Here is an 18,081-nt window from a genome sequence, read left to right on the forward strand (position 1 = left end):
TTTGATGACGACGGCCGTAGAAGTTATCATACGCGCTCTTGATCGTCAGTTAATGAACCGTCAGTGTTCGTGTTACTACTAATTAATTAATCAATTAATGGCAGTTAAGTGCGCGCCGTGTGTTGGGAGATGCTTTGGTTGCTTAGCTCACCTGCACCACTTGCTTCCTTGTTAACTGGTGTCACGTTTTGCTTTCTTGTGATGAGAATATTATCAGAGATGGGGATCCAATCTAATATTTATTTAAGGTAGAGAAATGAAACTAGTAGCTTTCAAGTACAAAAATTTGTAGGATTTTTTTTTTAATAAATTGCCTCCGTCTTGTATGGAAGCACGATTCCGATAGGAAAAAAGAAAATTGATTGATGTTACAATATTGAGAGCACCACAGAATTGGAGGCGAGGGGGACAAAAAATCTATATTTATTTATGACACGCGTTTGAGATTTTTAAAAGTCGCCGACTACTGATTATGTGACCCACTTAATTTTGAAGGCTAATTTGTGAGGGCATGGAGACAATTTGTGAGATGGAAAATGACTACGATCGGGTCAAAAATATAGAACCATTCATGAGTTAGATACCTACCAAGTACTAGCCACAAATCAAATAAACAGGGGACAGTTGTGGCTGGGTTTGTCGGTCGTTTGATGATATTTTGGGCCGACAAACGTTTTATAGGGTGGGAACTTTGAAGGGTAAATAGCGTGCTTGAGTGTTGGGCGCAGAGTCACGCCTTCACGTCGTGGAAGTAATATTACCCGAGAGAAAGCTCTGGTTTTTGTTTTCACAAAAACTCAAGTCAACCTCTATATTTCCGTTTTACAAATGAAACAAGAACACAAGTAATGTATCTCAACAAAGTGAGATATACTCTCTTCCCAATATCATATCTAGGTCTGAATATCGAGGAAACCAACAAGCAATAGCTAACACCCAGAAGAAGAAAAAACAGTAAAGACATGAGATTTACGTTGTTCGGCAAACTTGCCTACGTCCACGGGAGGGCTGAAGGGAGATTCCACTATGAGGAGAACACTGACGACTTGTACAACACACAAGCTCGTCCCAAAGATGAAGCTATGATTTTTTTATCAAAAAGAAATTGACCTCTCTCTTGTAAAATCTCTCCAAGCCCTCTCTTTTTCTCTCCTCAAAATCTCACCTTTTAGGTCTGAAAAACTCTCTATTTTTTCTCTCAAAACAACTGCAAAAACCCCTTAGAAAACCCTAGGAACGAGTTATTATTTATACCAAGAAAATAGGGCCCAAAACCACAGAAAAATAGCCAAGCCGCTCTCGGATGAACAATATCGAGACATTGTTCACTATCTCGGGTGAACAGTGTCGAGACACTGTTCACTGTCTCGCATTGTTCACATTCACAATTCTCCACCTCGTACATTATTTGATAAACCTCAAATGTTCGACGAACACCAGAAGAAACACTGCGAAATGTTCGACGAACACCAGAAGAAACACCGTGAACATCACAAGAGAGATCTGAAAAAAACGCCAAAACCAGGCCAAACTAGCTACACCATTATACAATGGTTGCCTACGTACCCTCTGACCGGGATCAAGCTAATCGTAGTTATGAAATTCTCCATGTAATCTCCACATCACCCCATCACCGCCCCGAAAAGCCATGCTCTCTTGGGCAGATCAACACGGGTTGATATGAAACAAGTCCAGGTATTGCTGAAACTTACTACCTATCACCACCTTGGTCAACATGTCTGTTGGATTCTCATTCGTGTGCACCTTCATGAGAGAAATATCACCTTCCTCTATGACATCCCGCACAAAATAATATCTAACGTCGATATGCTTGGTACGAGCATGATGAACTTGATTCTTCGCCAAATGAATCGCACTCTGACTATCGCACCACAAGTTCACGCTCTCCTGTTCAATCCCCAAATCGTCTAGCAGACCCCACAACCATAATGCTTCCTTCACTCCTTCCGTCATGGCCATGTACTCGGCCTCTATAGTAGAAAGTATCACTGTAGCTTGTAACATCGATCGCCAACTAACTGGAGCACCATGTATTCTGAACACATAACTAGTAGTAGATCGATGTCTGTCTAGATCTCCTGCATAATCTGAGTCCACAAACCTATCAATCTGACATGTATCTCCATCAAAGCACAGGCCCGTATCAGCGATATCCTTCATGTATCTCAAGACCCATTTCACTGCTTCCCAATGCGTCTTTCCCGAATTCATCATGAACCTACAGATGACACTGACCGCCTGTGAAATATCTGGATGTGTATGTTTGAGTCAAAAGTTGGTTTTGTCATGGAATTCATTATATCTTCGGTCGATTACAATAAATTCAAAAAAAAGAGATAGCCTTTTTATAAGACCTATTTTACACAACAAAATAAAAATTACAACTCTTGAGAAACAAACGCAGGATCGTTGTTTGGATCGCTGCTTGCGTGGGATCTTTGCCTGTGCCGGGGGTGCGTTAGCCCGTGGACCACCAAATCACAGATTCTGATTGAATCGTGAGGGGTTTATGATTCTGACTTCGTTTATCGAAGTGAGAACTTGAAACGATATCTTATCAAGGTAAGATAGTCGTTCTTCTTGAAATCAAGTCAAAGCCTGAATATCAAGGAGTTGCCAGAAACTCAAGAACTCTGCTCTTTCTCTGCTCTGAAGTGCTCAAAATGATCAGCCCCTCTCAAAAACTCCCGGGGAGACAGTAAATACTGTCTCGTGAACAGTAACCGTCTGGCCGTTTTTGTTGTAACTGCCTTCCCACGTTTTAAAACTCCGTTATTTTGGCAGTTGTCAACGTGATTCTCGCCCACAACGTTCCCCATGTTCTTTGACAGTTAATGGACGTGTGTGGCAGTTGTTCAAGGTGGTTTCTGACCATTTCAAAACTGTCTCGCACGGAGAGACAGCAAACGCTGTCTCGCGCGGAGAGACAGCAAACGCTGTCTCGCGCGGAGAGACAGCAAACGCTGTCTCGCGCGGAGAGACAGCAAACGCTGTCTCGCGCGGAGAGACAGCAAACGCTGTCTCGCGCGGAGAGACAGCAAACGCTGTCTCGCGCGGAGAGACAGCAAACGCTGTCTCGCGCGGAGAGACAGCAAACGCTGTCTCGCGCGGAGAGACAGCAAACGCTGTCTCGCGCGGAGAGACAGCAAACGCTGTCTCGCACGGAGAGACAGTAAAGACTGTCTCACACGGAGAGACAGTAAACACTGTCTCGCGCGGAGAGACAGTAAAGACTGTCTTTTTTTCTTTGATTTTTTGATGATCTCCTCTTGAGCTGTATTTGGATATCTATTAGCATTTTTTTCACATAGAACCTAAAAGAATTAATGATGCTTTAAATGATGAATTTTGGGTTTTAGCTATGCATGAAGAATTAAACAATTTTCAAAGAAATGAAGTTTGGAAGTTAGTTCCTAGACCAAATAATGCTAGTGTTATTGGTACAAAATGGGTTTTTAGAAACAAACTTGATGAACATGGCATTGTTACTAGGAATAAAGCTCGTTTGGTTGCCCAAGGATACAATCAAGAGGAGGGCATAGACTATGATGAAACCTTTGCACCGGTTGCAAGGTTGGAATCTATTAGGATGTTTTTGGCATTTGCTAGTTTCAAAAATTTTAAACTCTTTCAAATGGATGTTAAAAGTGCCTTCTTAAATGGTTTTATAGAAGAGGAAGTGTATGTTGAGCAACCCCCCGGTTTTATTGATCATGATTTTCCAAACCATGTTTACCGGGTACACAAAGCTTTATATGGGTTGAAACAAGCTCCTAGAGCTTGGTATGCTCGCCTCTCTAGTTTTCTTGTTGAAAATGGTTTTTCAAAAGGAACAATTGATAACACTCTTTTTGTAAGAAAAAGAAAAAATGATTTCATTTTAGTTCAAATATATGTGGATGACATTATTTTCGGTGCTACTAATGAATCCTTGTGCAAGGAATTTTCTAAAGTTATGCAGGATCACTTTGAGATGAGTATGATGGGAGAGCTTACATTCTTTCTCGGGCTCCAAGTCAAGCAAACTAAGGATGGGATTTTCATTTCACAAAGCAAGTATGCAAAGGAATTGGTGAAGAAATTCAAGTTGGAGAATTCCAAGCATGCGCCTACTCCCATGAGCACTAGTGTTAAGCTTGATGCGGATGAAAGTGGTGAAGACGTGGACCAAAAATTATACCGAGGTATGATAGGTAGTCTTCTTTATCTTACTGCTAGTAGACCCGATATTATGTTTAGTGTGTGTGCATGTGCACGTTTTCAAGCATCTCCTAAAGCATCTCATTTAATTGCCGTTAAAAGAATCATTAAATATGTTAATGGTACTTTTAATCTTGGCTTGTTTTATCCCAGAAGCACTTCTTTTGATTTATATGGTTTTTGTGATGCCGACTTTGCCGGGTGTAAAGTAGATCGCAAGAGTACTAGTGGAACATGCCAATTCTTAGGAAATTCACTTGTTTCTTGGGCTTCCAAGAAACAAAATTGTGTTGCATTGTCCACTACGGAAGCGGAATACATTGCCGCCGGCTTATGTTGTGCTCAAGTTTTATGGATGAAACAAAGTCTAGTTGACTATGATTTGCATTTCCAAAATATTAAAATCTTTTGTGATAACACAAGTGCCATAAATATTTCAAAAAATTCGGTTTTGCATTCTAGAACCAAACATATTGATGTACGCCATCATTTCCTACGCGATCATGTAGAGAAACTAAATGTATCCCTAGTATTTGTTGACACAAAATCTCAACTAGCGGATATATTCACTAAGCCTCTTGGAGAGGATGATTTTTGTCGCATAAGAAATGGTTTGGGCCTATGCACTATGTGAGCGTTCTACATTGTGTGCTTGTTTAGTTGTCGTTTATATTTCTTTTTACCCCATTTTTTTTGATGTTGCCAAAGGGGGAGAAACCTCTCCTCTTTTGTTGCACATCCTTAGGGGGAGCTCATAGATAGGGGGAGCATCTATCTATAAGTTATTTTATTTTTGCTCTTAAAATGGTTGGTTGTCATCATCAAAAAGGGGGAGATTGTTAGCCCTTATGTTTTGATGATGTTCTTACAACCACCATTATTGGTACTAATGGCTTATTGAGTGAAATTGTAGTAAATCTATTTATCAAGCTCGTTAGTGCCATAAATGGAGGATGGATGGAATATATGCTACAAAGATAATATCCAAAGGAGGAGGAGGCCAAGAGATGAAGCAACGTTAATTCAAGAACGACAAACTCATATAAAAGCTTCATCCGATTCAAGCTAATCAAAGCTCAAGTATTGCTTTAAATATGAGGATATTAGCTTTCCTTTATGTTTCTCTCTAGTGCTAGATTGTAGGCAAAGAGTCACTATGTTTACATGAAGCTATTGGGACTTACACACATGTTTTCTTTCTTAAACTTTTAAGCCGTTTTCACAAAACCTTATTTTTCACAAATACGAGAACCTATCTGCAAAATTCTTTCTTCAAACAGTTTGTTTTTAGTATCAAAAACATTTTACAAAGTTTCAGATTTTTCAGAGGTCAAATAAATATTTTACAAATATTTTAACTTGGTCAAAAACATGTTTTCCAGCATATGTCAGAAAGCGGTCGACCGGATCGGTCGACCGCACATATCATCTTTTCTTACTGGTTTCCAGAGAGGTCGTCGGTCGACCGGGCCGGTCGACCGAATTCTCGATTTTTATATCGGTCGACCGATCCGGTCGACCGACAGTGTTTCTGCTGGTTTTCTTATTTTTCTGAAGCAGCTCACGGTCGACCGAAATTTTCGGTCGGTCGACCGACGTGATTTTCGGTCGACCGAACGATATTTCGGCCGACCGCTTTTTTCCCTTCAGTCAACACGAGATTTTTTTAAAACGGTCATTTTTATTTTCGATTGTCGTGCTTTCACTCTTTTGTGCTTGGCTCAGTCTGAGCTAAGACTCTGTAAAGGGGATTATCTTCCTAAATAGGAAGATTGGGTTTGGTTTTAAAATTGTTTTAATCTATTCTATAAAAACCCTACAGCTGCTTCTTCTTCTTCTTCTTCCTTGAGCCAAACGTTTGAAAAACCAGAGAGAGTGTTTTCTGTTTCTGCTGAGAAAATTTTCAAATCAGTCCTGCTTTCTTCTCTGTGGTTTTGTGTGAGCTCACCTCCCAGCTTCAGAAATTTGTTCTCTTTGCCATAGGAGCTTTGTAAGAGAGAGTTCTACATCTGTTATCTTGTGCTGTGTAGTTGAGATCTTGAGTAAGATCTACTGTGAGGGAGTGATCTGTTGAGATCAAACTGTGTAGTGAGAGAGATCGTGTGGGATCGCTGTGTAGACGAAGTTCCGGCTTCCAAACCGGCTGTGTAGTGGATTTCTCCTCGAGAGTGGGGAGCGGGGACGTAGGCCAGAGGGCCGAACCTCGTTAACACATCGCGCGTCAAGGATAACGATTCCTAACCCTCTCTTATTTACCTTGTTTGCATCTATTCACTGTGAATTGATTGTTGTGTGTTTTTAATCTGCATATTAGAGCCTTTTGACCCTAATCACCCCCCCTCTAGGGTCCAACACTTTTTACAATAACTTTGTGGAAAATCAGCTGATCGGTTCGCCTCAGCAACGAATCAATCGGTTGGCCAACCGATTAGTAGCTAGAAAACTTAAAAAATTACATTTAGACCCTAAAACTTAGAAATTTTTGGACATTTGTAACCCTAATTGCCTAAATTAACATATTTGCTTGTAATTTAAGATAATGGCTTCTAGAAAGCATCAACGAACTGTAGAGTTCTCTCTATCTTTTAGCAATCTATCGATCCATTTTGAGAGAGGATTCAATATAGATAAATGTTTTGAATTCCGACCCATTACTGAGGTATCCACAACAACAGAGATCAATTCTATGATGACTCATAAACCCAAATTGGCTAACTCTACACTTGTCTGAGAATTTTACGCTACTTGAGATAGATCTAGAGAGGACTCAACCTCTGTCAGCAGAGATCAATTCTATGATGACTTATAAACCCAAATTGGCTAACTCTACACTTGTCTGATAATTTTACGCTACTTGAGATAGATCTAGAGAGGACTCAACCTCTGTCAGCAGAGATCAATTCTATGATGACTTATAAACCCAAATTGGCTAACTCTACACTTGTCTGATAATTTTACGCTACTTGAGATAGATCTAGAGAGGACTCAACCTCTGTCATTGTTGTAGATATACCAATCACAATCACACCTAGCTCATTCAGAAGGGTCTAGGACTCCCCAAACCATTTAGAAGTTGCCCAGATTTCTTCCGAGTCTCTGCTGAGTTACAGAGAACCTCTGATGTATACAACTAGATGGCAAAGTATCTATTAGGAGGCGAGGAAGACTTTGAGGATGAGGATAACAAATACTCCTCAAACTTTGTTTGGTCGAATTCGTACTCGACCGTTGATTCAACCGGGATCTTGATGATTGGTTGCGACACGACGGTCTCGGCAGCGAGACCGTTGGCTCCCACTGTGGTCGCCAGTTTGTTTGCGTCAAAAGTTGGTTTTGTCATGGAATTCATTATATCTTCGGTCGATTACAATAAATTCAAAAAGAGATAGCCTTTTTATAAGACTTCCTTTACACAACAAAATAAAAATTACAACTCTTGAGGAACAAACGCAGGATCATTGTTTGGATCACTGCTTGCGTGGGATCTTTGCCTGTGCCGGGGGTGCGTTAGCCCGTGGACCACCAAATCACAGATTCTGATTGAATCGTGAGGGGTTTATGATTCTGACTTCGTTTATCGAAGTGAGAACTTGAAACGATATCTTATCAAGGTAAGATAGTCGTTCTTCTTGAAATCAAGTCAAAGCCTGAATATCAAGGGATTGCCGGAAGCTCAAGAACTCTGCTCTGTCTGCTCTGAAGTGCTCCAAATGATCAGCCCCCTCAAAAAAATCGATCTCAGGGGGTATTTATAGCCTCCAGGATGAACAGTATTTCCGAGACAGTAAAGACTGTCTCTCCCCGCGAGACAGTAAATACTGTCTCGTGAACAGTAACCGTCTGGCCGTTTTTGTTGTAACTGCCTTCCCACGTTTTAAAACTCCGTTATTTTGGCAGTTGTCAACGTGATTCTCGCCCACAACGTTCCCCATGTTCTTTGACAGTTAATGGACGTGTGTGGCAGTTGTTCAAGGTGGTTTCTGACCATTTCAAAACTGTCTCCAGGATGAACAGTATTTCCGAGACAGTAAAGACTGTCTCTCCCCGCGAGACAGTAAATACTGTCTCGTGAACAGTAATTCCGAGACAGTAAAGACTGTCTCTCCCTGCGAGACAGTAAATACTGTCTCGTGAACAGTAACCGTCTGGCCGTTTTTGTTGTAACTGCCTTCCCACGTTTTAAAACTCCGTTATTTTGGCAGTTGTCAACGTGATTCTCGCCCACAACGTTCCCCATGTTCTTTGACAGTTAATGGACGTGTGTGGCAGTTGTTCAAGGTGGTTTCTGACCATTTCAAAACTGTCTCGCACGGAGAGACAGCAAACGCTGTCTCGCGCGGAGAGACAGCAAACGCTGTCTCGCGCGGAGAGACAGCAAACGCTGTCTCGCGCGGAGAGACAGCAAACGCTGTCTCGCGCGGAGAGACAGCAAACGCTGTCTCGCGCGGAGAGACAGTAAAGACTGTCTCACACGGAGAGACAGTAAACACTGTCTCGCGCGGAGAGACAGTAAAGACTGTCTCGCGCGGAGAGACAGTAAAGTCTGTCTCGCGTGTGGGAGAGACAGCAAACACTGTCTCGCACGGCGAGACAGCAAACATTGTCTCGCACGGAGAGACAGCAAACACTGTCTCGTACGGCGAGACAGTAAAGACTGTCTTTTCTTTAATTTTTTGGATGACTTCCTTTTGAGCTGTGTTTGGATATCTCTCAGCATTTTTTGACGCGTACAGTGTACACACCACTGCATATATTAAACTGCCAACTGCACTAGCATAAGATACATGCTCCATGTGTGCCTTTTCTTCCGTTATAGTGGGAGATTGTTTACCTAAGAGCCTGAAGTATGGAGTCAATGGAGTCACCACCGACTTGGCACTTTGCATCCCGAAACTTGAGATCACCCTCTCTATGTAGCCCTTCTGACTCAAGAACAATCGCTGATTCGCCCGCTCTCTCCTAATCTCCATACCCAGTATTTTCCTTGCAGAACTCATGTCCTTCATCCCGAACTCTTTACCAAGTTAAGATTTTAGCCTTTCTATCTTTACACTGCTCTTCGAAGCAATAAGCATGCCATCCACATACAAAAGGAGATAGATATAATCATCTCCACGAAGCTTTCGAATGTAAACACAACAATCATAAGCGCTTCGGGAAAATCCATGCTTCAGCATGAAGGAGTCGAATTGCTTGTACCACTGCCAAGGAGATTGCTTTAATCCATAGAGTGACTTCCTCAAGCAACACACATGATTCTCCTTGTCCTCAACCCTGTAGCCCTCAGGTTGATGCATATAGATCTCTTCATCCAAGTCTCCGTGCAAGAAGGCCATTTTAACATCGAGTTGTTCCTGCTCAATATCATTATGAGCAACAATACTCAATAGCACCCGAATAGAAGTGTGTTTCACCACCGAAGAAAAGATCTCATTGTAATCAATATCCTCTCTTTGTGCAAATCCCTTAGCCACTAGCCTAGCCTTGTATCTTGTTTCACCAAGCTCTGAAGGATCCTTCTTTTTCTTATACACCCACTTACAGCTAACAACTTTTCTTCTTACGGGCAATGGGTCCACCTCCCATGTTTTGTTCTTCCGGAGAGATTCCATCTCCTCCTTCATCGCAGCCAACCAACTCTCACTATCTCTATCCCGAATAGCTTCCTTGAAGGTGATCGGCTCATCATCCTCCACCAAGAGTGCGTATTCAACCAAATTAACATGTCCATAGTGCTGCAGGGGTTGATCAGACCCCAGCTTCAGTACCTGCTTGTATGCTCGTCTTGGCCTAGTGAAAGCCAAACTATCCTCGAGCTGTTATTATTGTAGTGCTTGTGTATTTTCTTGCTGAACCTCCTCTTGTTCAAGCTCATCATCTTTATGATCCTCCTCTTGAACATGACTAGAACCTGGTTGGTCCTTAGGTTCTATTTCAATCACCTGAGACTTTGAAGTCCTAACAATCCTAACACCATTAACCTTGGGCGTCCTAGCAATCATGTATTTCTCATCAAAGGTAACATCCCTGTTGATCACGAACTTCGAATCTTCTATACACCAAATACGATAGCCTTTTACACCCTTTGCATACCCCAAAAATATTACATTCTTGGCCCTCGCGTCAAGCTTTCCCTCGTTGACGTGATAATAGGCTGTACACCCGAAAATCCCGAGCCTATCATAATCTGCATACTCCCCTGACCATACCCTATAAGGTGTATCATTATCCAACATCCAATGTGGAGAACGGTTCACAATGTAACAAGCTGTAGCCACCGATTCTGCCCATTATTTTTTGCCCAATCCAGTATATGATCGCATATTTATTACTTTCTCCCGCAATGTTCGGTTCAGCCTTTCTGCGACTCCATTCTGCTGTGGTATAAGTGTCTAGCAATGCCCTCCTGATCACAGAACTCTTTACAAGCATCATTTGTATACTATGTACCGTTGTCAGATTTTAATGTCTTCAATTTCTTCCATGTCCTGTTTTCAACAATTGCCTTCCACTTCTTGAATATCTCGAATACCTCATTCTTATGCTTCAGAAAATAAATCCAAACATACTTAGAATAATCATCTATGAACGAGATAAAATATCTGGAACCACCCTTGGAAGTAGTCTGAGTCGGACCCCACACATCTGTGTGCACATAATCTAATATACCTCTGCTCTTATATTTGCTTCTCAAAAACTGGACCCTGTGCGTCTTCTCGTACACACAATTATCGCAAAAATCCATGCAAGGTTTATTCAAATTCTTTAGCAAACCCTCTTTACCAAGCAAATCTAGACCCTTCTCTGACATGTGCTCAAGCCGCCTATACCATAACCGTGTGTGCACACATGGATCTCCACCACTTTCATCAGTTCTAACTGCTACATTCTCTATCACTGTCATACCTGAGAGAGTATATAGATTACTCTGATGAACACCCTTCATCACTACTAGGGAACCTTGAACAACATTCTTCACTCCGTTCTCTGTAACAAACTTGTAGCCACCGGAGCCCAAAGCACCAACTGAGATAATATTCTTCCGTAAGTCGGGAACGTGCCTTACATCCGTCAGGGTTCTGACCACTCTATCATGCATCTTAATTTTGATATCACCTAGCTCCACTGTTTTACAAGCATGATTGTTCCCCATCAGTACGGTTCCATCATCAATGCTTCTGTAGATAGTAAACAACTTCCTATTTTGGCACATATGGTAAGAGCAACCCGAATCAAGAATCCACTTTTCGGAGATATCATCACCACCCGTGACGACATAACATTCCTTCTCGCTCCTTTCCTCTGAAACGTAGCTCGCATCTTTCTTGCCTTTTCTCCTCTCAGTCTTGTTGTTGTTCTTCTTTCCATCTACTCTCTTTTAGGACAATCAATCTTGAAATGACCTAGATCACCATATTTGAAACACGGTCTTCTAGTAAGAGGTCTTGATTTTTTATCTAGACATTCCTCCATTGCCTTTTCCTCGCTCATTGCCCCTTCCTCTGGTAAATAGTCCCTGAGCTTGCTCCTTGTTACCACTAGTGGCCATGTCACTAGCTGTAATTTTCCGAAGATCATTTGCCAGAAGTGTCGTTCTAGTCTCATTCATCTTCAAATTGTCACCCACAAGTATCCGTGTTTGAACCAGATTTTCATAGGACTTCGGTAAAGAAAGAAGTAGTAGAAGCGCTTGATCCTCGTCTTCTACTATCACATCAATGTCCTTCAAATCCTATATGATCCTATCAAACTTGTTGATGTACTCCCGGATTGATGAGCCTTACTCCATCTTGCATGTATACAATTTGGACTTTAAGTAGACCTGATTAGTTAGACTCTTCGTCATGAAGGTACTCTCTAACTTTGACCATACACCCGCATCCGTTTCCTCTCCGTCCACCAAGAAAGCTACATCTCTATCAAGGCATAGGATAATCGACGATCGTACTTTGACATCTAACTCTTCCCAATTCTCATCTGACATATCTTTGTGCTTCTTCTCTTTTCCTACCAAAGCCTTGTGCAATTTCTGCAAAATCAGTGAGTTTTTCCATCTGCATCCTCCAATAGGAAAAATCATTCTTCCCATTGAATTTTTCGATCTCATACTTTCCCACTTAAACTGTTTTACTTGTAGACGCTATTCTCTGCTTGTTTTAGTAAACCGCTTCTCTCAAGAAATCTAGCAAATACCTTGTGTGCACCACACAATACCCAAAACACCACCTCAAATCGGGAGCTTTACCACCACCAATCTGATTAAGGGACTCTGATACCAACTGTTAGGTGCAAAGTCACGCTCTCACGCCACGAAAGCGATATCACCCGAGAGAAAGCTATGGCTTTTGTTTTCACAAAAGCTCAAGTCAACCTCTATATTCCCGTTTCACAAAGGAAACAAGAACAGAAGTAATATATCTCAACAAAGTGAGATATATACTCTTCCCAATATCAGATCTAGGTCTGAATATCGAGGAAACCAACAAGCAATAACCAATACCCAGAAGAAAAAAACAATAAAGACATGAGATTTACGTGGTTCGGCAAACTTGCCTACGTCCATGGGAGGGGTGAAGGGAGATTTCACTATGAGGAGAACACCGACGACTTGTACAACACACAAGCTCGTCCCAAAGATGAAACTATGATTTTTTACCCAAAAGAAATTGACTTCTCTCTTGTAAAATCTATCCAAGCTTTCTCTTTTTCTATCATCAAGATCCCACCTTTTAGATCTGAAAAACTCTTTGTTTTTTTTCTCAAAATAGCAGCCAAAACCCCTTAGAAAACCCTAGGAACGATTTCCTATTTATACCAAGAAAATAGAACCCAAAACCGTAGGAAAAAGCCCAAACCGCTCTCGGGTAAACAGTGCTGAGACACTGTTGACTGTCTCAGTGAACAGTGCCGAGACACTGTTACCTGTCTCGCACTGTTCACGTTCACATTGAAGCTAAAAGACATACAAAATTAATGATAGCAAGAAAATACTTTTCAGAGACGCGCTAGGTGAAAGCTTCCCTCAGTAGGTTGACTTGCTTGCCATTATATGAGTGGGGAGTCTGGGGACTAATTTCACAAGATTTTGAGGTACCGACTTGTGAATATGGACAACGAGGATGAATCCCATCCTATTTTCTATGGAACAGGAGAAAACTTGCCGTAGGCGCCTAGGCGGTGATGATGCAAAGTATAACGAAAATGGTGTCAACGTAACTTGAATTTCAGTTGCTACTAGGTGCGTTGATTGGCATGCATTGCAGTTGCAGTGTCAAATCATGGAGATATAGTAATATCACTTGAAAATCACGTGTATTATACAAAAAATCATATTGTAATGTTAATTTATTCATGAAACATCTTTAAATTGAATTACTGTTGGTCAACCACCTCACAGTTACATTTTCACTAAAAAACCAAAATTAATCTTAAAAAAATTCTTGTTCATCCATCATGCGTGACTTGCATCTTGACTCGACCAAGCATTAAAATAAGTCACATATCTTGAATGTGAGTGTTTTGAGGTATTTTTTGAGTTTTCGGTCACAAAATTGATTGGGAGGTGGCTGATTGCGACACAAGCTCACTTTAAAGGTGGTTTATATATAAATTGACATTGAAAGATGGTTTTTGTAAGATGGTTTCTAGGGGAAAACATATTTAAATAATGATATAACTAGTATAATGCAGTTGTATTGCACGTGAACGCATTTGTTTTTGTATTTAACGTTATATTATTTAATAAAGTATGTATAAATAGTTTATAAGTTAGTTTGTTCCGCTATTATTACAAGTTTAAGTTATACTATTATTAGTAGCTATACTAGTATTAACATTCATTTACTAGTTATTTAAATTAACTTATTATTGTGTTATTAAACAGTTTTATTTAGGAGTACGTGATTATTAAATAACAGTGTTGTTATGGTAATTTACCATTTAAAGATAAATATGTCGAAAGATTGCCTTCATATAGTCCAAACCAACTTAGTGGCCCAAAGGCCCAGCCAAGGGCAAGTCTATTGACCCGCCGAGGAAATGAGTCCTCTTATACCGACACGAAGTGTGGGATTAGTCGACCCCTTATAAGTCGAGACGACTTCCCAAATAGTCGGCTCAATCACCTTCTCGGCAGTTCACTCGACCAGAAGCTCACTCGACTAACTGGTCGACAAATCATATGGGCGACTGACAAATTGACCCGTCCTTACTAAGGGGATAAGATCCAGCTAAGCTACCTTCAGAGATACATCAATCAACACCACAATTTATTGAGCGATCCTCTCAAGATCGCAACTATGACAAACCTCGTGCGGAAACAGCTCATTCTACCTGCATGTCACTTCCCAGAGATCGCTAAGATACTCTCATGTGCTCGAATGACTTTCCCTCCAGTCGTCAGCCGCCACCTGGCAAGGAAAGGAGGCCCAAACAGTCGGCCTATCCTCCGTTCTGTCTCATCTATCGAATCTGAGATATTCCCAGAGATCGCTAAGATACTCTCCTGTGCTCGAATGACTTCCCCTCCAATCGTCAGCCGTCACCTGGCAATGGAAGGAGGCCCAAACAGTCGGCCTATCCTCCATTTTGTCTCATCTATCGAATCTGGGATATTTCCAAGACGCCCTCTCCTGAGCTCGAATGACTTCCCTTCCAGTCACCAGCCGACATCTATAAAGCAAAGGATGGCTCAACAACCTGTCTGCTCACCCCTTAACCGCCCTCCTGTGCATAGTTAAAGCCAAAGGTCAAATCTTAGAGGCAATGGACTATAAAAGGAGGTAAGGGGAGAAAGAACAGGAGGATGAAACTTTTAACTCAGGGGAGACTTCTGAACCTTCTTATTCTTAAACTCTAAACAATTCTAAAAAGCCATGCCTTCTACTAAAAACTCAATAAGAATAATGAATTCTAGGACCTCAATGATCCTCGGATCTTCTCTCAAACCCCACTCAAGCTCATCAACTAACTTGACCGTCGGAGGTACCACAGGGGACCGGTCCCTGCCCTCTTACGGGTTTTTTCTTCTTGTTTGCATAGAAAAGCTCAGGAATTCCAGTTCAAGGATCGGGTGTAAAGTCGGAGGAGGAGTCGGCCCCACCTTTCATCCTCTCCCTCTTCGCCGTCAGTGTGGAGATCGGGACTGTATCCTACGGCAGAAACCCTCCGTCGACTGTGTGTTATCACACATCAATAGTTTGGCGCCGACCATGGGGCCCACTCTCTTCTCTCAGAAGACATGCCCAATTCTAAGTAGAGGTCTGATCTTGTCTAGTCTTAAAAAATGTTACTGAAATCGCATCATTCAAGCTAAATAAAGCCTAAAATCGCATCATTCAAGCTAAGGAGGATTATGGCTATGAGGAGCCAACATAGGTGTAGCCCTCAAAGGCTCTAATAGCTTTTTGGGGGAGTATTTGCCAAGTGGAACCCCAAAAGCCTTTCTAGAAAAGACACACCACTATAGTGTTTGTCTGGCTTAAAAATGAAGCACAGTTTCCCTATCGTCGCCACAGATAAAACTCCACCCCTTGGACAGCCAAGAGGCCGAGGTTGGATCGCAAAACAGAACCCCGCCTCCAGCGAGAGTTATGATCAGATCCAGTATCGCTTAAGCTCCCGTCAATGACGGTTTACACATATAAGGAGTAGCGATTAGACCTGTGGCAGGCTCCTCGGACCATCACCACCTTCAAAGGAGAGTCCTTCCTCACCAAAGGTGAGATTGCAGAAAAACTCGAGGGCTCACTAGCTGGTCTTCTCAGGAAGATTAACAGCCCTAGCCCCCGACAGATGCTCAGGACCGTCAGAATTGAAGGAATAACTGGTGGTCAAAGCATGCGACTCACACTCTCCCTACAAAAGAAGGCTCCTCCATTCACAGGATGGTCCAGTCGTTGCTATCTCTGGAGTCCCCAAGGGGAATCCATGATTTTGTCAAATTCCAGGGAGTAAGGCATCGACGCTTGGGGTTTCACCAACAAGAAGCCCCCCATCACAAAAGTTTCCTGGGCCTCCTTCTATCGAGCACCATCCTCCAAAAAGCTCAATCAACAGGACACTGGCCATGCAAGGCAACCAGCGATGGTGAAGTAAGATCTGCTGAAAAATCACCATATCCACCGTCGATCGGCAAAGACCTCAGCAAAGACTCAAGTTTGGAAAGGTCTTAGCCGATGAGATAGCAAATATGTCGACTACTCAGCGACGTCTAAAGCTAAACAGTCCGCCCTCAAAAGAGAGAGCAACATCTGATTTTTGGATATTCCGTAGTTTGGCAACAAAGATAGCCAATAAAGCGGTAACTCACCCTTGTTAAAACAGGTCTGTTCAAAGACGACACGAAACAACCCAAGAAGCTCTGTCTCGATGGCCTTGTTCCTTGCAAGAGGCAACCATAAGAGTACATGAGTGGAAAATAAGGAATCAATACCATTCGGATGAAAAATGTTAATAAGTTGCACTCCTTGATGTACAAATTTCAACAATCAATAAAAAAAGAGAAGAAAACATCAAAAACCTAGTCAAACCCTGAGGTTTCAAAGCGCAACATATGGTTCAATTCCGTCCGTTCCCATCGACCATCACGGGAACAAAGACCTTGGCTCCTTATCAGGATAAGCCCAAGTTACAATGACTTTTCAGTCGGATATCAAGACCTTAGCTCCTCATCAGGATAAGCCTAAGGCACAACGACTTCTCAGTCAGATATCATGACCTTAGCTCCTCATCAGGATAAGCTCAAGGCACAACGACTCCTTAGTCGGCACAAAGCACTTGGCTCTTCTTAAAGATAAGCCCAAGGCACAACATATCATTCGATTCTGTCTGCTCTCATCGACCATCATGATTGTAGGCTGTCTAAAAATCACAATAGATAGTTAATCCCCCATCAAACACCGATGATGGAAGTTACAATCTGACGACTTCCAGAAGGCTACAATTTGAGGACTTTCACGTAGAAGGTTACAATCTGACGACCTTCACAACAACTAATGAAGGCCCTAATTCAACAGCATTCACAATCAACATCGGGAGTTACAATCTGACGACTCTCATATTTTCAAGGAGTCAAGACGAAGATTACAAGAGGACGATCTGTGCAAAGCTCTAGCAAAAGAGACTACAAATTGACGGTCTCTTCATATTAGAATGCAGATATCTCTCAAACCGTAAGGAATTTGGCAAAACGGAGGAAGCGAACCAAAGCCTTCGGCTTGGTTCGGATGGCCCCGTCTCGTCGAGATAGCCGATTTTCATATGTAATTCGTCCAATTCTGACGTACGGTTTGAAAGTTATGACATGTTCTTCGTAGCAAGTTGTGTTCTGAAGTCCGTCTGCAAGACTGGACTTCGTCAGAACATTGGACTTAGCCTGAAGCTCGCCAAGCCCGCCTAAGTTTCGCCTCTGCATTACAGAGTCAAAACGCCCAGGCTTAACTCTGCGTTTTCAACATCAAAACGCAGAGTTAATCTCTAAAACAGCACAACTGTGCGTTTTTAGCCTTTAAACAGGCACAACTCTGCGTTTTCAGCCTAAAACGCAGAGTTCATCTCTAAAACAGCACAACTGTGCGTTTTCAGCCTTTAAACAGGCACAACTCTGCGTTTTCAGCCTAAAACGCAGAGTTCATCTCCGAAACAGCACGAACTGTGCGTTTTCAGCCTTTAAACAGGCCAACTGTGCGTTTTCAGGCCAACTGTGCGTTTATGGGCTCAACTGTGCGTTTTTAGCCTGAAACAGGCCAACTGTGCGTTTACAGCACGAATTGTGCGTTTTCAGCCTAAAACATCCCAACTCTGCGTCTCAGAGTTCATCACGCTGCGCGGCCAGTGCGTTCAGCCACCAGAATAGGCCCA

The 18,081-nt window shown here is 42.1% G+C and overlaps 1 protein-coding gene across 1 annotated transcript in view; it reads left to right on the forward strand.

Annotated features, from left to right (window-relative positions):
* LOC109822765 (protein LURP-one-related 12-like) overlaps positions 1–17,313 on the forward strand; it is a gene marked incomplete at its 3' end in the record, with an annotated part of 18,446 nt that extends 1,133 nt beyond the window's left edge. The window contains 2 exon segments of the mRNA XM_020389011.1: positions 3,934–3,938; positions 17,309–17,313. Of these exon segments, the coding sequence (XP_020244600.1) occupies positions 3,934–3,938; positions 17,309–17,313 (10 nt within the window).

Source organism: Asparagus officinalis, chromosome 8 (assembly GCF_001876935.1).
Source record: "Asparagus officinalis chromosome 8, Aspof.V1, whole genome shotgun sequence".
In the NCBI taxonomy this organism is placed as follows: Eukaryota; Viridiplantae; Streptophyta; class Magnoliopsida; order Asparagales; family Asparagaceae; genus Asparagus; species Asparagus officinalis.